Source organism: Hypanus sabinus, chromosome 9 (genome assembly GCF_030144855.1).
Source record: "Hypanus sabinus isolate sHypSab1 chromosome 9, sHypSab1.hap1, whole genome shotgun sequence".
Lineage (NCBI taxonomy): Eukaryota > Metazoa > Chordata > Chondrichthyes > Myliobatiformes > Dasyatidae > Hypanus > Hypanus sabinus.
Window position 1 is genome coordinate 88,020,476 of NC_082714.1, and position 22,965 is coordinate 88,043,440.

Genomic DNA, 22,965 nt, shown 5'->3' on the forward strand with positions numbered 1-22,965 from the left:
TCAGTACCTCCTCTCCCCGTGTGACCCCCCTCAGTACCTCCTCTCCCCGTGTGACCCTCCCTCAGTACTGCCCCTCCCGTGTGATCCCCCTCAGTACCTCCTCTCCCCACTGTCCCTCCCTCAGTACCTCCTCTCCCCAGTGTGACCCTCCCTCAGTACCTCCTCTCCCCAGTGTGACCCTCCCTCAGTAACTCCTCTCCCCCAGTGTGACCCTCCCTCAGTACCTCCTCTCCCCCAGTGTGACCCTCCGTCAGTATCTCCACTCCCCGTGTGACCCTCCGTCAGTACCTCCTCTCCCCCAGTGTGACCCTCGGTCAGTACCTCCTCTCCCCCAGTGTGACCCTCCGTCAGTACCTGCTCTCCCCGTGTGACCCTCCCTCAGTACCTCCTCTCCCCAGTGTGACCCTCCTTCAGTACTTCCTCTCTCCCCGTGTGACCCTCCCTCAGTACCTCCTCTCCCCAGTGTGACCTTCCCTCAGTACTACCCCTCCCCAGTGTGACCCTCCCTCAGTACCTCCTCTCCCCAGTGTGACCTTCCCTCAGTACCAACTCTCACAGCAATGCCCCTCTTTCAGTAGGATACCTCTCAGGGTATGTTATTTTTTTTTGGAGGCGTGCTTTTCCAGCTGATACTCAGGGGCACAATCTGACCAGCACCAGCATTGCCCCGTGGGCTGGCTGCTGGTGTAGTGGCATCAATCTGGACTTCAAGGCAGGTGGTCCTGAGTTCAAACCCAGTCGGGTTCCAACCTGAGCAGGAACAGTATCTGCACAGGATGAAGACCTGGCAATCTACTACCATATCTTGCCATGAAAAACCTATGGTCACGAAGAGTCGGACTCGACTTACCAACTGAACAACAAACCATTGTTCAGGTAAGATTCCACAGCCAATAACTTGAACACTTTCATATCCCCCCCCTCCACCCAACCACAGGCCATTCAGCCCATCAGGTTTGTTACAGATGTCAGAATAACCCAGTAATCCTGTTCGCCACTAATTTCCTCTGTAACTTTTCCCCTGCACACTAGGGAGTCCATTTACAATGGCTGAATTTGCTCACTATGGTGGGAGATTCCAAGTATCCAGGGCAATCCATCATAGGTACAAGATACGGGAAAAAAAGCCCTTCAGCCCAACAAGTCTGTGCTGTAATTCCCATTAAAGCTAGTCCTCATTGTTAGTATTTGGCCTGTATCAATATTTCCTCTAATTTGTAATGACCAGTGTGTGTAAAAATCTTGCGCTATGCAGTTTTTGCCCAGTGACAACATGTGCACACTGAATTTTTAAGTGGAATTCGACAGTGAATATAGATTATTCTTCAATAAAAAAAACAGTATAAATAAGCCAGTTCTAAAATCTGCAGACAAATCATCACAAGCTCCACTTGGTCGACAGCTTCCACATCAGACACTGGGAAATGTGATTGTGAAATGCACTGAACGTGCCAACGAGGTAGAGGGTGACAACCTTTTGTGTGCAGTTTCAACTCCTTTGTGTGCAAGTAACAAGATATGTGTGTGTGTGTTCACATGCAGACACCTCAGACAGAACATTGCCTGTATCCCTCAACCATCCATGTATGTGTACCCATCTAAGTGTCCTGTAAGTGTTTCTATTGTACCTGCCTCAATCACCTCCTCTGCCAGTTCATTCCATATACAGGCCACTCCACTCTCTGGGTGAAGCAATGATTAAATCTTTCCCCTCTCACCATAAACCTACGTTGTAATGTTACTACAGTGCCAGCGATCTTGCCACTGCCTGTAAGGAGTCTGCACATTCTCCGTGACCGCATGGGTTTCCTCCGGATGCTCCGGTTTCCTCCCACTGTCCAAAGATGCAAGGGTGAGTAGGCTCACTGGTCACCTGGGTAAAGGGTGGTGTGGACTTGTTTTGAAGGGCCCGTGACTGTACTGTATCTCTAAATGTGTAAATAAAATAGCATTGTTTCTTTAGTGGGGAGACCAAAACTGAATGCAGTACTGGAAATGCAGCCTCACCAATGTATTGTCCTCATTGATGAAGGCTAAACACCTTCCTCGCCACAAAAAGCAACAATCTCCTCACACTCTTTCTGGTTTACTGGCATCGTTCCTATAGCAGTGTGACCTAAACCGAGCTCAATGTTCCCAATGTGACCTTGCCAACATCTTTAAAAGCTGCAACGTAACGTCCCAATGCCTGGCCGATGAAGGTCAGTGTGCCGATCGTCTTCGTCACACTGTGACGTCTCGACTTGTTCGTGAGTCGGGGGATTAAAACGGCCAGACAGTGACTTGGCCACAGACGTCTTGTTTATTGATCAGCAGGTAAATGGCTTTATACTGTAAATCTGATCGCTCAGCAGTTCCACAGGGTAAGTGAGAACAGAAGAAACAACGAGCAGTGCAAAGGAGTGAGTGTCTGGCTCTCACCTCCTCCCGATCACACTGCCCCAAATGCTCAGGTGACACCCCCCTGTCTGCCCCGCCCCCCCACCCTCGGGTGCCAATCCCGCTGATGCTCAACGGGTGAAGGCAGATAAATCTGTCCGCCCTCTTCTCCATCACCAGGACAGGGTGGCAGGTTAAGGGGGCTGGAAGGGAGTGGAAGATGGTGGTCCCTCGGGATGTCCTGATGGCTGGAGTATCGAGGAGGGGAATAGGTTAAGGATTGAGTGGGGTGGGTGAAGGGCTCAGTGCAGTGGGATGAGAAGGGGAGGGCTGCTGAAGGACAGGAACGTGTGGATGAGGGGGTGGGGTGGGTCGGGAGCCAGGAGAGTGGAGCTGGGGGGGTTGGGTGGGTGTTTAATCTGCGAGACGGGGACCGACTGCCTCCTCTTTAAGCAGCCGGGCACTGGCAGTGTCAACGCTGGGGATTATTTACATAATAAATATAGGGACAGTGTGCAAACAGAACTTCTAAAGGGGGGAAGCAAGGTGGGGGTAAGGAGGGCAAGAGATGTTGAGGGGTGAGTGGGGGAGAGGTGAGGTGCTGCCATCAAAGACTCCACTAGTGCGGTCTGACTGGATGGCAGGGGTCTCGGGGGTGGTGGGGTGGCCCTTCATGCAGCCCGCTCCCTCTCTCTTGCTACGAGAGGGCCAGGCCAATCAGGGGAGCCATGATGTGGGCTGGGACAGGGAAGGGGTGGGGTGACTGGTGCTTGGAACTGCCTCCCCCCCCCACCCCACCACACCACCACCCAGGGGTATTGATCTTGGCAGAGGAATCGTGGGGGGTTCTGCAGGCAGAGACAGACGTCACCTCCTCCCTTCCCCCGCCTGGGGTCTTGTGTCTCCCAGTGCCCGCCACAGAAAGTGCTCAACGCCGCCAGGCTTGGTAGTCAGGTTAAAGAGTAGCACATGGGTAAAACAAATCACCGGGTCAGAGGGTAAATTCAACTGCCTCACCAACAGAATGCAGGCACAGCTTAAAATACTGAGGCACGTGTGTGCACTCACGTACACACTCAGACACACACACACGCTCTCACATACAGTGCATATGTAGCTTGTTATTGAAATGCCGATGGCTTAAACACTAACCTACCTGTGTGTACATACATGTACGTATGTACACACACGCGCACGCAGAGTGTTACTGCTCTCTCAAACACACAGCTTCACAAACTATATAGGAAAAAATAATTTCTCTGAGCTCCCTGCAGCCCACTAACCATCTCTCTCTCCCTATTTTTTCGTCTTCTAATCCTTGCATCACGCAGGGTTAAATAATTTGATATTCACAGGATGCGACTCAGTTACAACCCCCACAGTGCAATTCTGATTAGGCTCACAATAGTATACACACTGACACACTCATACACTTATGGACACACACATACTCTCTCTCACACACACACACACACACACACACAGGCATACATAAACAAAATATACACATGTACACAGTCACGGATGAGCACACATAGACATTTACAAGTGGATGCCACATAAAATGCCCACAGACAAGAGTGTGTACACACACACAGAGAGCATATAGCTTGTTGTGGAAATTGCCATGGTTAAAACACTGATCCACTGTGCACGCGCGCACACACATACACACACACACACACACTCACATGCACACGCACTCACACACAGACAAGCACACACACACAGTGTTAATATGCTCTCACAAACACACAGCTTCACAAACTAGGTAAGAAAAAAATAATTTCTCCGAGCTTCCTGCAGCCCACTGACTCTCTCTCTCTATTTCTTTCGTCTCCGAATCCCTGCATCACGCTGTACAGGGTTAAATATTTTGATATTTACAGGATGCGACTCAGTTACAACCCCCACAGTGCAATTCTGATTAGGCTCACAAGAAAATATAACGTATAAATATATATATTATATACACAGACTCACACACTCACACACACAGCAGACAGGGAGTGGTGCCTGTTCCCGCTCTCACACACTCCACGATCTCCTGCCAGCCTTTCCCTGAGATCGTCCCTTCAACATTCCAGCAGAGCTCCGAAGGTTTTCCGGCAGTCGATGGCCTTGGTGCTGGGGGGTAAGATACGCTCCCGTTGCAGCTGCTCCTGGCTCAGGGAACTGGCCAGGCGAGAACAGGCCGCCTGGTACTTCTTGTCGAAAGCAGCTGCAGGAAGGAAGGTGGGACAGAGAGGAGGGCAGAGAGAGTGAGAGTGCGAGAGCCGGAGAGAATAAGGGGGTTCAAGCGAGGGTGAGAAGGTGAATGTGAGGGGGGTGAGGGAGTGAGGATTTGCAGGGAGGGGGTAAGGGGAGAGGGGGGGGGGGCGGGGAGGGGGGCCAGGGGGGAGAGAGCGGACAGGGAGAGAGAGAAATATATTATTTGTGAAAATCAATTCTGAGGGCTTCATTGCCTCATTGGACAGTCTCTGGGTCCAAGCTCCAGCCTCCCGCCCGCCGCCAGACGCCTTGGCTTGTCGCGGGTGGGGTGAGATGACAAGGTCAGGGCTGGAGGTCCCCGTGCCGGGGCCGCGACGGTCGCAGTCCGGAGAGAGCAGACAACCGAGCGGGGACTGCCCCCCATGTAGGATCTATCGGCCGATAAAAGTTTCTTTCAGTAGATCGCAGCGCGGTAGCTGCTCTGAAACTTACGAAACCCTGAGCCTGAATTAGGTCGTCTGCGAAGATTTTAGCACCAGGTTCCCCATGAACACTCGGTGTGCTAAACAGGTTTAGAGGCGGCGCCCATCTGTCCGCGCTCCAGGCCAGTAGAAACGGCAATTCCCGGCGGCCAACCAGTGATCCCTGGTGCGAGGGTATCACCACATTTAGGCGACCGATGACCTCGCGTGGGTTCAGGTTCAACAGTGGGTGTGACAGGGAATGAGGAAAGGTGCAGCTGACTCATTGTTAAAGTGGTTGGGGACCACTGAAGTACACTGTGTAGTGCGGGGGAGTTACACGCATGCGCACTGGGCAGAAACCCGGAACGCAACTAACACCCCGCAACCCAGAAACAATCTATCAACAGTATTTATTTTGCTTTTTTTTTTGAGATCTACTGGGCAAGACTCAAAGATCGACCAGTCGATCGGGATTGACGGGTTGGTGACCACTAGTGTAGAGGGAGATTCACTCTGTGTCTGACCCCAGGAGTTTGTGATGGGACAGTGTGGAGGGAGCTTTACTCTGTGTCTGACCCCGGGAGTGTGTGATGGGACGGTGTGGAGGGAGATTCACACTGTGTCTGACACCGGGAGTGTGTGATGGGACGGTGAAGAGGGAGTTTCACTCTGTGTCTGACCCAGGGAGTGTGTGATGGACAGTGCAGAGGGAGTTTCAGTCTGTGTCTAACCCCGGGAGTGTGTGATGGGACAGTGCAGAGGGAGCTTCACTCTGTGTCTGACCCCGGGAGTGTGTGATGGGACAGTGCAGAGGGAGTTTCACTCTGTGTCTGACCCCGGGAGTGTGTGATGGGACGGTGTGGAGGGAGCTTCACTCTGTGTCTGACCCTGGGAGTGTGTGATGGGCAGTGTAGAGGGAGCTTCACTCTGTGTCTGACCCCGAGAGTGTGTGATGGGACTGTGTAGAGCGAGTTTCACTCTGTGTCTGACCCCGGGAGTGTGTGATGGGACGGAGTGGAGGGAGTTTCGCACTGTGTCTGACCCCGGGAGTTTGTGATGGGACTGTGCAGAGGGAGCTTCACTCTGTGTCTGACCCCGGGAGTGTGTGATGGGACGGTGCAGAGGGAGTTTCAGTCTGTGTCTGATCCCGGGAGTGTGTGATGGGACGGTGTGGAGGGAGTTTCACTCTGTGTCTGACCCCGGGAGTGTGTGATGGGATGGTGAAGAGGGAGCTTCACTCTGTGTCTGACCCCAGGAGTGTGTGATGCGACAGTGTAGAGGGAGTTTCACTCTGTGTCTGACCCCGGGAGTGTGTGATGGGACGGTGTGGAGGGAGTTTCGCACTGTGTCTGACCCCGGGAGTGTGTGATGGGCAGCGTAGAGGGAGTTTCACACTGTGTCTGACCCCGGGAGTGTGTGATGGGACAGTGTAGAGGGAGTTTCACTCTGTGTCTGACCCCGTGAGTGTGTGATGGGACGGTGTGGAGGGAGTTTCACTCTGTGTCTGACCCTGGGAGTGTGTGATGGGACGGTGTAGAGGGAGCTTCACTGCGTCTGACCCCGGGAGTGTGTGATGGGACGGTGTGGAGGGAGCTACACTCTGAGTCTGACCCCGGGTGTGTGTGATGGGACGGTGTGGAGGGAGCTTCACACTGTGTCTGACACCGGGAGTGTGTGATGGGATGGTGAAGAGGGAGTTTCACTCTGTGTCTGACCCCGGGAGTATGTGATGGACAATGTAGAGGGAGTTTCACTCTGTGTCTGACCCCGGGAGTGTGTGATGGGACGGTGCGGAGGGAGTTTCACTCTGTGTCTGACCCCGGGAGTGTGTGATGGGAGAGTGTAGAGGGAGTTTCACTCTGTGTCTGACCCCGGGAGTCTGTGATGTACAGTGTAGAGAGAGTTTCACTCTGTGTCTGACCTAGGGAGTGTGTGATGGACAGCGTAGAGGGAGTTTTACTCCATGACTGACCCCGGGAGTGTGGGATGGGACGTTGTGGAGGGAGTTTCACTCTGTGTCTGAGCCCGGGAGTGTGTTCTGGGACGGTGTGGAGGGAGCTTCACCCTGTGTCTGACCCCGGGAGTTTGTGATGGGACGGTGTAGAGGCAGTTTCACTCTGTGTCTTACCCCGCGAGTGTGTGATGGGACAGTGTGGAGAGAGCTTCACTCTGTGTCTGACCCTGCGAGTGTGTGATGGGACAGCGTAGAGGGAGTTTCACTCTGTGTCTGACCCCGGGAGTGTGTGATGGGACGGTGTAGAGGGAGTTTCACTCTGTGTCTGATCCCGAGAGTGTGTGATGGGACTGTGTAGAGTGAGTTTCACTCTGTGTCTGACCCCGGGAATGTGTGATGGGACGGTGTAGAGGGAGTTTGACACTGTGCCTGACCCCGGGTGTGTGTGATGGGTCGGTGTAGAGGGTGCTTCACTCTGTGTCTGACCCCGGGAGTGTGTGATGGGACGGTGTAGAGGGAGCTTCACTCTGTGTCTGACTCCGGGAGTGTGTGATAAGACGGTGTAGAGGGAGCTTCACTCTGTGTCTGACCCCGGGAGTGTGTGATGGGACAATGTGGAGGGAGTTTCACTCTGTGTCTGACCCTGGGAGTGTGTGATGGGACAGTGCAGAGGGTGCTTCACTCTGTGTCTGAGCCCGGGAGTGTGTGATGGGACAGTGTAGAGGGAGTTTCACTTTGTGTCTGACCCCGGGAGTGTGTGATGGGACGGTGTGGAGGGAGCTTCACTCTGTGTCTGACCCCGGGAGTGTGTGATGGGCAGTGTAGAGGGAGCTTCACTCTGTGTCTGACCCCGAGAGTGTGTGATGGGACTGTGTAGAGCGAGTTTCACTCTGTGTCTGACCCCGGGAGTGTGTGATGGGACGGAGTGGAGGGAGTTTCGCACTGTGTCTGACCCCGGGAGTTTGTGATGGGACGGTGCAGAGGGAGTTTCAGTCTGTGTCTGATCCCGGGAGTGTGTGATGGGACGGTGCAGAGGGAGCTTCACTCTGTGTCTGATCCCGGGAGTTTGTGATGGGACTGTGCAGAGGGAGCTTCACTCTGTGTCTGACCCCGGGAGTGTGTGATGGGACGGTGCAGAGGGAGTTTCAGTCTGTGTCTGATCCCGGGAGTGTGTGATGGGACGGTGTGGAGGGAGTTTCACTCTGTGTCTGACCCCGGGAGTGTGTGATGGGATGGTGAAGAGGGAGCTTCACTCTGTGTCTGACCCCAGGAGTGTGTGATGCGACAGTGTAGAGGGAGTTTCACTCTGTGTCTGACCCCGGGAGTGTGTGATGGGACGGTGTGGAGGGAGTTTCGCACTGTGTCTGACCCCGGGAGTGTGTGATGGGCAGCGTAGAGGGAGTTTCACACTGTGTCTGACCCCGGGAGTGTGTGATGGGACAGTGTAGAGGGAGTTTCACTCTGTGTCTGACCCCGTGAGTGTGTGATGGGACGGTGTGGAGGGAGTTTCACTCTGTGTCTGACCCTGGGAGTGTGTGATGGGACGGTGTAGAGGGAGCTTCACTGCGTCTGACCCCGGGAGTGTGTGATGGGACGGTGTGGAGGGAGTTTCACTCTGTGTCTGACCCCGGGAGTATGTGATGGACAATGTAGAGGGAGTTTCACTCTGTGTCTGACCCCGGGAGTGTGTGATGGGACGGTGCGGAGGGAGTTTCACTCTGTGTCTGACCCCGGGAGTGTGTGATGGGACGGTGCAGAGGGAGTTTCACTCTGTGTTTGACCCCGGGAGTGTGTGATGGGATGGTGAAGAGGGAGCTTCACTCTGTGTCTGACCCCAGGAGTGTGTGATGCGACAGTGTAGAGGGAGTTTCACTCTGTGTCTGACCCCGGGAGTGTGTGATGGGACGGTGTGGAGGGAGTTTCGCACTGTGTCTGACCCCGGGAGTGTGTGATGGGCAGCGTAGAGGGAGTTTCACACTGTGTCTGACCCCGGGAGTGTGTGATGGGACAGTGTAGAGGGAGTTTCACTCTGTGTCTGACCCCGTGAGTGTGTGATGGGACGGTGTGGAGGGAGTTTCACTCTGTGTCTGACCCTGGGAGTGTGTGATGGGACGGTGTAGAGGGAGCTTCACTGCGTCTGACCCCGGGAGTGTGTGATGGGACGGTGTGGAGGGAGCTACACTCTGAGTCTGACCCCGGGTGTGTGTGATGGGACGGTGTGGAGGGAGCTTCACACTGTGTCTGACACCGGGAGTGTGTGATGGGATGGTGAAGAGGGAGTTTCACTCTGTGTCTGACCCCGGGAGTATGTGATGGACAATGTAGAGGGAGTTTCACTCTGTGTCTGACCCCGGGAGTGTGTGATGGGACGGTGTGGATGGAGTTTCACTCTGTGTCTGACCCCGGGAGTGTGTGATGGGACAGTGTGGAGGGAGATTCAGTCTGTGTCTGACCCCGGGAGTGTGTGATGGGACAGTGTCGAGGGAGTTTCACTCTGTGTCTGATCCCGGGAGTGTGTGATGGGACGGTGAGGAGGGAGTTTCACTCTGTGTCTGACCCCGGGAGTGTGTGATGGGACAGTGTAGAGGGAATTTCACTCTGTGTCTGACCCCGGGAGTGTGTGATGGGACAGTGTAGAGGGAGTTTCACTCTGTGTCTGACCCCGGGAGTGTGTGATGAGACGTTGTAGAGGCATTTTCACTCTGTGTCTGACCCTGGGAGTGTGTGATGGGACAGTGTAGAGGGAGTTTCACTCTGTGTCTGACACCGGGAGTGTGTGATGGGATGGTGTGGAGGGAGTTTCGCACTGTGTCTGACCCCGGGAGAGTGTGATGGGACGGTGAGGAGGGAGTTTCAGTCTGTGTCTGACCCCGGGAGTGTGTGATGGGACAGTGTAGAGGGAGTTTCACTCTGTGTCTGACCCCAGGAGTGTGTGATGGGACGTTGTGGAGGAAGCATCACTCTGTGTCTGGCCCCGGGTGTGTGTTATGGGACGGTGTGGTGGGAGCTTCACACACTGTCTGACACCGGGAGTGTGTGATGGGATGGTGAAGAGGCAGCTTCACTCTATGTCTGACCCCGGGAGTGTGTGATGGGACGGTGTGGAGGGAGTTTCGCACTGTGTCTGACCCCGGGAGTGTGTGATGGGCAGCGTAGAGGGAGTTTCACACTGTGTCTGACCCCAGGAGTGCGTGATGGGACAGTGTAGAGGGAGTTTCACTCTGTGTCTGACCCCGTGAGTGTGTGATGGGACGGTATGGAGGGATTTTCACTCTGTGTCTGACCCTGGGAGTGTGTGATGGGACGGTGTAGAGGGAGCTTCACTGCGTCTGACACCTGGAGTGTGTGATGGGACGGTGTGGAGGGAGCTTCACACTGTGTCTGACACCGGGAGTGTGTGATGGGACAGTGTGGAGGGAGATTCAGTCTGTGTCTGACCCCGGGAGTGTGTCATGGGACAGTGTAGAGGGAGTTTAACTCTGTGTCTGACCCCGGGAGTGTGTGATGGGACGGTGTGGAGGGAGTTTCACTCTGTGTCTGACCCTGGGAGTGTGTGATGGGACGGTGTAGAGGGAGCTTCACTGCGTCTGACCCAGGGAGTGTGTGATGGGACGGTGTGGAGGGAGCTACACTCTGAGTCTGACCCCGGGTGTGTGTGATGGGACGGTGTGGAGGGAGCTTCACACTGTGTCTGACACCGGGAGTGTGTGATGGGATGGTGAAGAGGGAGTTTCACTCTGTGTATGACCCCGGGAGTATGTGATGGACAATGTAGAGGGAGTTTCACTCTGTGTCTGACCCCGGGAGTGTGTGATGGGACGGTGCGGAGGGAGTTTCACTCTGTGTCTGACCCCGGGAGTGTGTGATGAGAGAGTGTAGAGGGAGTTTCACTCTGTGTCTGACCCCGGGAGTCTGTGATGTACAGTGTAGAGAGAGTTTCACTCTGTGTCTGACCTAGGGAGTGTGTGATGGACAGCGTAGAGGGAGTTTCACTCCATGACTGACCCCGGGAGTGTGGGATGGGACGTTGTGGAGGGAGTTTCACTCTGTGTCTGAGCCCGGGAGTGTGTTCTGGGACGGTGTGGAGGGAGCTTCACCCTGTGTCTGACCCCGGGAGTTTGTGATGGGACGGTGTAGAGGCAGTTTCACTCTGTGTCTTACCCCGCGAGTGTGTGATGGGACAGTGTGGAGAGAGCTTCACTCTGTGTCTGACCCTGGGAGTGTGTGATGGGACAGCGTAGAGGGAGTTTCACTCTGTGTCTGACCCCGGGAGTGTGTGATGGGACGGTGTAGAGGGAGTTTCACTCTGTGTCTGATCCCGAGAGTGTGTGATGGGACTGTGTAGAGTGAGTTTCACTCTGTGTCTGACCCCGGGAATGTGTGATGGGACGGTGTAGAGGGAGTTTGACACTGTGCCTGACCCCGGGTGTGTGTGATGGGTCGGTGTAGAGGGTGCTTCACTCTGTGTCTGACCCCGGGAGTGTGTGATGGGACGGTGTAGAGGGAGCTTCACTCTGTGTCTGACTCCGGGAGTGTGTGATGGGACGGTGTGGAGGGAGTTTCGCACTGTGTCTGACCCCGGGAGTGTGTGATGGGCAGCGTAGAGGGAGTTTCACGCTGTGTCTGACCCCGGGAGTGTGTGATGGGACAGTGTAGAGGGAGTTTCACTCTGTGTCTGACCCCGTGAGTGTGTGATGGGACGGTGTGGAGGGAGTTTCACTCTGTGTCTGACCCTGGGAGTGTGTGATGGGACGGTGTAGAGGGAGCTTCACTGCGTCTGACCCCGGGAGTGTGTGATGGGACGGTGTGGAGGGAGCTACACTCTGAGTCTGACCCCGGGTATGTGTGATGGGACGGTGTGGAGGGAGCTTCACACTGTGTCTGACACCGGGAGTGTGTGATGGGATGGTGAAGAGGGAGTTTCACTCTGTGTCTGACCCCGGGAGTATGTGATGGACAATGTAGAGGGAGTTTCACTCTGTGTCTGACCCCGGGAGTGTGTGATGGGACGGTGCGGAGGGAGTTTCACTCTGTGTCTGACCCCGGGAGTGTGTGATGGGACGGTGCAGAGGGAGTTTCAGTCTGTGTCTGATCCTGGGAGTGTGTGATGGGACGGTGTGGAGGGAGTTTCACTCTGTGTCTGACCCCGGGAGTGTGTGATGGGATGGTGAAGAGGGAGCTTCACTCTGTGTCTGACCCCAGGAGTGTGTGATGCGACAGTGTAGAGGGAGTTTCACTCTGTGTCTGACCCCGGGAGTGTGTGATGGGACGGTGTGGAGGGAGTTTCGCACTGTGTCTGACCCCGGGAGTGTGTGATGGGCAGCGTAGAGGGAGTTTCACACTGTGTCTGACCCCGGGAGTGTGTGATGGGACAGTGTAGAGGGAGTTTCACTCTGTGTCTGACCCCGTGAGTGTGTGATGGGACGGTGTGGAGGGAGTTTCACTCTGTGTCTGACCCTGGGAGTGTGTGATGGGACGGTGTAGAGGGAGCTTCACTGCGTCTGACCCCGGGAGTGTGTGATGGGACAGTGTGGAGGGAGCTACACTCTGAGTCTGACCCCGGGTGTGTGTGATGGGACGGTGTGGAGGGAGCTTCACACTGTGTCTGACACCGGGAGTGTGTGATGGGATGGTGAAGAGGGAGTTTCACTCTGTGTCTGACCCCGGGAGTATGTGATGGACAATGTAGAGGGAGTTTCACTCTGTGTCTGACCCCGGGAGTGTGTGATGGGACGGTGTGGATGGAGTTTCACTCTGTGTCTGACCCCGGGAGTGTGTGATGGGACAGTGTCGAGGGAGTTTCACTCTGTGTCTGATCCCGGGAGTGTGTGATGGGACGGTGAGGAGGGAATTTCACTCTGTGTCTGACCCCGGGAGTGTGTGATGGGACAGTGTAGAGGGAATTTCACTCTGTGTCTGACCCCGGGAGTGTGTGATGGGACAGTGTAGAGGGAGTTTCACTCTGTGTCTGACCCCGGGAGTGTGTGATGAGACGTTGTAGAGGCATTTTCACTCTGTGTCTGACCCCGGGAGTGTGTGATGGGACGGTGTGGAGGGAGTTTCACTCTGTGTCTGACCCTGGGAGTGTGTGATGGGACGGTGTAGAGGGAGCTTCACTGCGTCTGACCCCGGGAGTGTGTGATGGGACGGTGTGGAGGGAGCTACACTCTGAGTCTGACCCCGGGTGTGTGTGATGGGACGGTGTGGAGGGAGCTTCACACTGTGTCTGACACCGGGAGTGTGTGATGGGATGGTGAAGAGGGAGTTTCACTCTGTGTATGACCCCGGGAGTATGTGATGGACAATGTAGAGGGAGTTTCACTCTGTGTCTGACCCCGGGAGTGTGTGATGGGACGGTGCGGAGGGAGTTTCACTCTGTGTCTGACCCCGGGAGTGTGTGATGAGAGAGTGTAGAGGGAGTTTCACTCTGTGTCTGACCCCGGGAGTCTGTGATGTACAGTGTAGAGAGAGTTTCACTCTGTGTCTGACCTAGGGAGTGTGTGATGGACAGCGTAGAGGGAGTTTCACTCCATGACTGACCCCGGGAGTGTGGGATGGGACGTTGTGGAGGGAGTTTCACTCTGTGTCTGAGCCCGGGAGTGTGTTCTGGGACGGTGTGGAGGGAGCTTCACCCTGTGTCTGACCCCGGGAGTTTGTGATGGGACGGTGTAGAGGCAGTTTCACTCTGTGTCTTACCCCGCGAGTGTGTGATGGGACAGTGTGGAGAGAGCTTCACTCTGTGTCTGACCCTGGGAGTGTGTGATGGGACAGCGTAGAGGGAGTTTCACTCTGTGTCTGACCCCGGGAGTGTGTGATGGGACGGTGTAGAGGGAGTTTCACTCTGTGTCTGATCCCGAGAGTGTGTGATGGGACTGTGTAGAGTGAGTTTCACTCTGTGTCTGACCCCGGGAATGTGTGATGGGACGGTGTAGAGGGAGTTTGACACTGTGCCTGACCCCGGGTGTGTGTGATGGGTCGGTGTAGAGGGTGCTTCACTCTGTGTCTGACCCCGGGAGTGTGTGATGGGACGGTGTAGAGGGAGCTTCACTCTGTGTCTGACTCCGGGAGTGTGTGTTAAGACGGTGTAGAGGGAGCTTCACTCTGTGTCTGACCCCGGGAGTGTGTGATGGGACAATGTGGAGGGAGTTTCACTCTGTGTCTGACCCCGGGAGTGTGTGATGGGACGGTGTGGAGGGAGTTTCGCACTGTGTCTGACCCCGGGAGTGTGTGATGGGCAGCGTAGAGGGAGTTTCACACTGTGTCTGACCCCGGGAGTGTGTGATGGGACAGTGTAGAGGGAGTTTCACTCTGTGTCTGACCCCGTGAGTGTGTGATGGGACGGTGTGGAGGGAGTTTCACTCTGTGTCTGACCCCGGGAGTGTGTGATGGGATGGTGAAGAGGGAGCTTCACTCTGTGTCTGACCCCAGGAGTGTGTGATGCGACAGTGTAGAGGGAGTTTCACTCTGTGTCTGACCCCGGGAGTGTGTGATGGGACGGTGTGGAGGGAGTTTCGCACTGTGTCTGACCCCGGGAGTGTGTGATGGGCAGCGTAGAGGGAGTTTCACACTGTGTCTGACCCCGGGAGTGTGTGATGGGACAGTGTAGAGGGAGTTTCACTCTGTGTCTGACCCCGTGAGTATGTGATGGACAATGTAGAGGGAGTTTCACTCTGTGTCTGACCCCGGGAGTGTGTGATGGGACGGTGCGGAGGGAGTTTCACTCTGTGTCTGACCCCGGGAGTGTGTGATGGGACGGTGCAGAGGGAGTTTCACTCTGTGTTTGACCCCGGGAGTGTGTGATGGGATGGTGAAGAGGGAGCTTCACTCTGTGTCTGACCCCAGGAGTGTGTGATGCGACAGTGTAGAGGGAGGTTCACTCTGTGTCTGACCCCGGGAGTGTGTGATGGGACGGTGTGGAGGGAGTTTCGCACTGTGTCTGACCCCGGGAGTGTGTGATGGGCAGCGTAGAGGGAGTTTCACACTGTGTCTGACCCCGGGAGTGTGTGATGGGACAGTGTAGAGGGAGTTTCACTCTGTGTCTGACCCCGTGAGTGTGTGATGGGACGGTGTGGAGGGAGTTTCACTCTGTGTCTGACCCTGGGAGTGTGTGATGGGACGGTGTAGAGGGAGCTTCACTGCGTCTGACCCCGGGAGTGTGTGATGGGACGGTGTGGAGGGAGCTACACTCTGAGTCTGACCCCGGGTGTGTGTGATGGGACGGTGTGGAGGGAGCTTCACACTGTGTCTGACACCGGGAGTGTGTGATGGGATGGTGAAGAGGGAGTTTCACTCTGTGTCTGACCCCGGGAGTATGTGATGGACAATGTAGAGGGAGTTTCACTCTGTGTCTGACCCCGGGAGTGTGTGATGGGACGGTGTGGATGGAGTTTCACTCTGTGTCTGACCCCGGGAGTGTGTGATGGGACAGTGTGGAGGGAGATTCAGTCTGTGTCTGACCCCGGGAGTGTGTGATGGGACAGTGTCGAGGGAGTTTCACTCTGTGTCTGATCCCGGGAGTGTGTGATGGGACGGTGAGGAGGGAGTTTCACTCTGTGTCTGACCCCGGGAGTGTGTGATGGGACAGTGTAGAGGGAATTTCACTCTGTGTCTGACCCCGGGAGTGTGTGATGGGACAGTGTAGAGGGAGTTTCACTCTGTGTCTGACCCCGGGAGTGTGTGATGAGACGTTGTAGAGGCATTTTCACTCTGTGTCTGACCCTGGGAGTGTGTGATGGGACAGTGTAGAGGGAGTTTCACTCTGTGTCTGACACCGGGAGTGTGTGATGGGATGGTGTGGAGGGAGTTTCGCACTGTGTCTGACCCCGGGAGAGTGTGATGGGACGGTGAGGAGGGAGTTTCAGTCTGTGTCTGACCCCGGGAGTGTGTGATGGGACAGTGTAGAGGGAGTTTCACTCTGTGTCGGACCCCAGGAGTGTGTGATGGGACGTTGTGGAGGAAGCATCACTCTGTGTCTGGCCCCGGGTGTGTGTTATGGGACGGTGTGGTGGGAGCTTCACACACTGTCTGACACCGGGAGTGTGTGATGGGATGGTGAAGAGGCAGCTTCACTCTATGTCTGACCCCGGGAGTGTGTGATGGGACGGTGTGGAGGGAGTTTCGCACTGTGTCTGACCCCGGGAGTGTGTGATGGGCAGCGTAGAGGGAGTTTCACACTGTGTCTGACCCCAGGAGTGCGTGATGGGACAGTGTAGAGGGAGTTTCACTCTGTGTCTGACCCCGTGAGTGTGTGATGGGACGGTATGGAGGGATTTTCACTCTGTGTCTGACCCTGGGAGTGTGTGATGGGACGGTGTAGAGGGAGCTTCACTGCGTCTGACACCTGGAGTGTGTGATGGGACGGTGTGGAGGGAGCTTCACACTGTGTCTGACACCGGGAGTGTGTGATGGGACAGTGTGGAGGGAGATTCAGTCTGTGTCTGACCCCGGGAGTGTGTCATGGGACAGTGTAGAGGGAGTTTAACTCTGTGTCTGACCCCGGGAGTGTGTGATGGGACGGTGTGGAGGGAGTTTCACTCTGTGTCTGACCCTGGGAGTGTGTGATGGGACGGTGTAGAGGGAGCTTCACTGCGTCTGACCCAGGGAGTGTGTGATGGGACGGTGTGGAGGGAGCTACACTCTGAGTCTGACCCCGGGTGTGTGTGATGGGACGGTGTGGAGGGAGCTTCACACTGTGTCTGACACCGGGAGTGTGTGATGGGATGGTGAAGAGGGAGTTTCACTCTGTGTATGACCCCGGGAGTATGTGATGGACAATGTAGAGGGAGTTTCACTCTGTGTCTGACCCCGGGAGTGTGTGATGGGACGGTGCGGAGGGAGTTTCACTCTGTGTCTGACCCCGGGAGTGTGTGATGAGAGAGTGTAGAGGGAGTTTCACTCTGTGTCTGACCCCGGGAGTCTGTGATGTACAGTGTAGAGAGAGTTTCACTCTGTGTCTGACCTAGGGAGTGTGTGATGGACAGCGTAGAGGGAGTTTCACTCCATGACTGACCCCGGGAGTGTGGGATGGGACGTTGTGGAGGGAGTTTCACTCTGTGTCTGAGCCCGGGAGTGTGTTCTGGGACGGTGTGGAGGGAGCTTCACCCTGTGTCTGACCCCGGGAGTTTGTGATGGGACGGTGTAGAGGCAGTTTCACTCTGTGTCTTACCCCGCGAGTGTGTGATGGGACAGTGTGGAGAGAGCTTCACTCTGTGTCTGACCCTGGGAGTGTGTGATGGGACAGCGTAGAGGGAGTTTCACTCTGTGTCTGACCCCGGGAGTGTGTGATGGGACGGTGTAGAGGGAGTTTCACTCTGTGTCTGATCCCGAGAGTGTGTGATGGGACTGTGTAGAGTGAGTTTCACTCTGTGTCTGACCCCGGGAATGTGTGATGGGACGGTGTAGAGGGAGTTTGACAATGTGCCTGACCCCGGGTGTGTGTGATGGGTCGGTGTAGAGGGTGCTTCACTCTGTGTCTGACCCCGGGAGTGTGTGATGGGACGGTGTAGAGGGAGCTTCACTCTGTGTCTGACTCCGGGAGTGTGTGATGGGACGGTGTGGAGGGAGTTTCGCACTGTGTCTGACCCCGGGAGTGTGTGATGGGCAGCGTAGAGGGAGTTTCACGCTGTGTCTGACCCCGGGAGTGTGTGATGGGACAGTGTAGAGGGAGTTTCACTCTGTGTCTGACCCCGTGAGTGTGTGATGGGACGGTGTGGAGGGAGTTTCACTCTGTGTCTGACCCTGGGAGTGTGTGATGGGACGGTGTAGAGGGAGCTTCACTGCGTCTGACCCCGGGAGTGTGTGATGGGACGGTGTGGAGGGAGCTTCACACTGTGTCTGACACCGGGAGTGTGTGATGGGATGGTGAAGAGGGAGTTTCACTCTGTGTCTGACCCCGGGAGTATGTGATGGACAATGTAGAGGGAGTTTCACTCTGTGTCTGACCCCGGGAGTGTGTGATGGGACGGTGCGGAGGGAGTTTCACTCTGTGTCTGACCCCGGGAGTGTGTGATGGGACGGTGCAGAGGGAGTTTCAGTCTGTGTCTGATCCTGGGAGTGTGTGATGGGACGGTGTGGAGGGAGTTTCACTCTGTGTCTGACCCCGGGAGTGTGTGATGGGATGGTGAAGAGGGAGCTTCACTCTGTGTCTGACCCCAGGAGTGTGTGATGCGACAGTGTAGAGGGAGTTTCACTCTGTGTCTGACCCCGGGAGTGTGTGATGGGACGGTGTGGAGGGAGTTTCACACTGTGTCTGACCCCGGGAGTGTGTGATGGGCAGCGTAGAGGGAGTTTCACACTGTGTCTGACCCCGGGAGTGTGTGATGGGACAGTGTAGAGGGAGTTTCACTCTGTGTCTGACCCCGTGAGTGTGTGATGGGACGGTGTGGAGGGAGTTTCACTCTGTGTCTGACCCTGGGAGTGTGTGATGGGACGGTGTAGAGGGAGCTTCACTGCGTCTGACCCCGGGAGTGTGTGATGGGACGGTGTGGAGGGAGCTACACTCTGAGTCTGACCCCGGGTGTGTGTGATGGGACGGTGTGGAGGGAGCTTCACACTGTGTCTGACACCGGGAGTGTGTGATGGGATGGTGAAGAGGGAGTTTCACTCTGTGTCTGACCCCGGGAGTATGTGATGGACAATGTAGAGGGAGTTTCACTCTGTGTCTGACCCCGGGAGTGTGTGATGGGACGGTGTGGATGGAGTTTCACTCTGTGTCTGACCCCGGGAGTGTGTGATGGGACAGTGTGGAGGGAGATTCAGTCTGTGTCTGACCCCGGGAGTGTGTGATGGGACAGTGTCGAGGGAGTTTCACTCTGTGTCTGATCCCGGGAGTGTGTGATGGGACGGTGAGGAGGGAGTTTCACTCTGTGTCTGACCCCGGGAGTGTGTGATGGGACAGTGTAGAGGGAATTTCACTCTGTGTCTGACCCCGGGAGTGTGTGATGGGACAGTGTAGAGGGAGTTTCACTCTGTGTCTGACCCCGGGAGTGTGTGATGAGACGTTGTAGAGGCATTTTCACTCTGTGTCTGACCCCGGGAGTGTGTGATGGGACGGTGTGGAGGGAGTTTCACTCTGTGTCTGACCCTGGGAGTGTGTGATGGGACGGTGTAGAGGGAGCTTCACTGCGTCTGACCCCGGGAGTGTGTGATGGGACGGTGTGGAGGGAGCTACACTCTGAGTCTGACCCCGGGTGTGTGTGATGGGACGGTGTGGAGGGAGCTTCACACTGTGTCTGACACCGGGAGTGTGTGATGGGATGGTGAAGAGGGAGTTTCACTCTGTGTATGACCCCGGGAGTATGTGATGGACAATGTAGAGGGAGTTTCACTCTGTGTCTGACCCCGGGAGTGTGTGATGGGACGGTGCGGAGGGAGTTTCACTCTGTGTCTGACCCCGGGAGTGTGTGATGAGAGAGTGTAGAGGGAGTTTCACTCTGTGTCTGACCCCGGGAGTCTGTGATGTACAGTGTAGAGAGAGTTTCACTCTGTGTCTGACCTAGGGAGTGTGTGATGGACAGCGTAGAGGGAGTTTCACTCCATGACTGACCCCGGGAGTGTGGGATGGGACGTTGTGGAGGGAGTTTCACTCTGTGTCTGAGCCCGGGAGTGTGTTCTGGGACGGTGTGGAGGGAGCTTCACCCTGTGTCTGACCCCGGGAGTTTGTGATGGGACGGTGTAGAGGCAGTTTCACTCTGTGTCTTACCCCGCGAGTGTGTGATGGGACAGTGTGGAGAGAGCTTCACTCTGTGTCTGACCCTGGGAGTGTGTGATGGGACAGCGTAGAGGGAGTTTCACTCTGTGTCTGACCCCGGGAGTGTGTGATGGGACGGTGTAGAGGGAGTTTCACTCTGTGTCTGATCCCGAGAGTGTGTGATGGGACTGTGTAGAGTGAGTTTCACTCTGTGTCTGACCCCGGGAATGTGTGATGGGACGGTGTAGAGGGAGTTTGACACTGTGCCTGACCCCGGGTGTGTGTGATGGGTCGGTGTAGAGGGTGCTTCACTCTGTGTCTGACCCCGGGAGTGTGTGATGGGACGGTGTAGAGGGAGCTTCACTCTGTGTCTGACTCCGGGAGTGTGTGTTAAGACGGTGTAGAGGGAGCTTCACTCCGTGTCTGACCCCGGGAGTGTGTGATGGGACAATGTGGAGGGAGTTTCACTCTGTGTCTGACCCCGGGAGTGTGTGATGGGACGGTGTGGAGGGAGTTTCGCACTGTGTCTGACCCCGGGAGTGTGTGATGGGCAGCGTAGAGGGAGTTTCACACTGTGTCTGACCCCGGGAGTGTGTGATGGGACAGTGTAGAGGGAGTTTCACTCTGTGTCTGACCCCGTGAGTGTGTGATGGGACGGTGTGGAGGGAGTTTCACTCTGTGTCTGACCCTGGGAGTGTGTGATGGGACGGTGTAGAGGGAGCTTCACTGCGTCTGACCCCGGGAGTGTGTGATGGGACGGTGTGGAGGGAGCTACACTCTGAGTCTGACCCCGGGTATGTGTGATGGGACGGTGTGGAGGGAGCTTCACTCTGTGTCTGACCCCGGGAGTGTGTGATGGGACAGTGTGGAGGGAGTTTCGCTCTGTGTCTGACCCCGGGAGTGTGCGATGGGATGGTGTGGAGGGAGTTTCGCACTGTGTCTGACCCTGGGAGAGTGTGATGGGACGGTGAGGAGGGAGTTTCACTCTGTGTCTGACCCCGGGATTGTGTGATGGGACAGTGTAGAGGGAGTTTCACTCTGTGTCTGACCCCGGGAGTGTTTGATGGGACGGTGTGGAGGGAATTTCACTCTGTGTCTGACCCCGGGAGTGTGTGATGGGACTGTGTAGAGTGAGTTTCACTCTGTGTCTGACCCCGGGAATGTGTGATGGGACGGTGAGGAGGGAGTTTCAGTCTGTGTCTGACCCCGGGAGTGTGTGATGGGACAATGTAGAGGGAGTTTCACTCTGTGTCTGACCCCAGGAGTGTGTGATGGGACGGTGTGGAGGAAGCATCACTCTGTGTCTGGCCCCGGGTGTGTGTGATGGGACGGTGTGGTGGGAGCTTCACACACTGTCTGACACCGGGAGTGTGTGATGGGATGGTGAAGAGGCAGCTTCACTCTATCTCTGACCCCGGGAGTGTGTGATGGGACGGTGTGGAGGGAGTTTCGCACTGTGTCTGACCCCGGGAGTGTGTGATGGGCAGCGTAGAGGGAGTTTCACACTGTGTCTGACCCCGGGAGTGCGTGATGGGACAGTGTAGAGGGAGTTTCACTCTGTGTCTGACCCCGTGAGTGTGTGATGGGACGGCATGGAGGGAGTTTCACTCTGTGTCTGACCCTGGGAGTGTGTGATGGGACGGTGTAGAGGGAGCTTCACTGCGTCTTACCCCGGGAGTGTGTGATGGGACGGTGTGGAGGGAGCTTCACACTGTGACTGACACCGGGAGTGTGTGATGGGACAGTGTGGAGGGAGATTCAGTCTGTGTCTGACCCCGGGAGTGTGTCATGGGACAGTGTAGAGGGAGTTTAACTCTGTGTCTGACACCGGGAGTGTGCGATGGGATGGTGTGGAGGGAGTTCGCACTGTGTCTGACCCTGGGAGAGTGTGATGGGACGGTGAGGAGGGAGTTTCACTCTGTGTCTGATCCCGGGATTGTGTGATGGGACAGTGTAGAGGGAGTTTCACTCTGTGTCTGACAACGGGAATGTGTGATGGGACGGAGTGGAGGGAGTTTCACTCTGTGTCTGACCCCGGGAGTGTGTGCTGGGACGGTGTGGAGGGAGCTTCACTCTGTGTCCGACCCCGGGAGTGTTTGATGGGACGGTGTGGAGGGAATTTCACTCTGTGTCTGACCCCGGGAGTGTGTGATGGGACTGTGTAGAGTGAGTTTCACTCTGTGTCTGACCCCGGGAATGTGTGATGGGACGGTGTAGAGGGAGTTTCACTCTGTGCCTGACCCCGGGTGTGTGTGATGGGTCGGTGTAGAGGGTGCTTCACTCTGTGTCTGACCCCGGGAGTGTGTGATGGGACGGTGAGGAGGGAGTTTCAGTCTGTGTCTGACCCCGGGAGTGTGGGATGGGACAGTGTAGAGGGAGTTTCACTCTGTGTCTGACCCCAGGAGTGTGTGATGGGACGGTGTGGAGGAAGCATCACTCTGTGTCTGGCCCCGGGTGTGTGTGATGGGACGGTGTGGTGGGAGCTTCACACACTGTCTGACACCGGGAGTGTGTGATGGGATGGTGAAGAGGCAGCTTCACTCTATGTCTGACCCCGGGAGTGTGTGATGGGACGGTGTGGAGGGAGTTTCGCACTGTGTCTGACCCCGGGAGTGCGTGATGGGACAGTGTAGAGGGAGTTTCACTCTGTGTCTGACCCCGTGAGTGTGTGATGGGACGGTATGGAGGGAGTTTCACTCTGTGTCTGACCCTGGGAGTGTGTGATGGGACGGTGTAGAGGGAGCTTCACTGCGTCTGACGCCGGGAGTGTGTGATGGGACGGTGTGGAGGGAGCTTCACACTGTGTCTGACACCGGGAGTGTGTGATGGGACAGTGTGGAGGGAGATTCAGTCTGTGTCTGACACCGGGAGTGTGTGATGGGACAGTGTGGAGGGAGATTCAGTCTGTGTCTGACCCCGGGAGTGTGTGATGGGACGGTGAGGAGGGAGTTTCAGTCTGTGTCTGACCACGGGAGTGTGTGATGGGACAGTGTAGAGGGAATTTCACTCTGTGTCTGACCCCAGGAGTGTGTGATGGGACGGTGTGGAGGAAGCATCACTCTGTGTCTGGCCCCGGGTGTGTGTGATGGGACGGTGTGGTGGGAGCTTCACACACTGTCTGACACCGGGAGTGTGTGATGGGATGGTGAAGAGGCAGCTTCACTCTATGTCTGACCCCGGGAGTGTGTGATGGGAGGGTGTGGAGGGAGTTTCGCACTGTGTCTGACCCCGGGAGTGTGTGATGGGCAGCGTAGAGGGAGTTTCAAACT

The 22,965-nt window shown here is 56.0% G+C and overlaps 1 protein-coding gene across 1 annotated transcript in view; it reads right to left on the reverse strand.

Annotated features, from left to right (window-relative positions):
• Positions 1 to 2,283: 2,283 nt before the first annotated feature.
• The window catches only part of LOC132399582 (DENN domain-containing protein 4B-like), a 148,484-nt gene continuing 127,802 nt past the window's right edge, over positions 2,284 to 22,965 (reverse strand). Inside the window, 1 exon segment of the mRNA XM_059980094.1 lies at positions 2,284 to 4,600. Within this exon segment, the coding sequence (XP_059836077.1) occupies positions 4,455 to 4,600 (146 nt within the window). The 3' untranslated portion in view covers positions 2,284 to 4,454.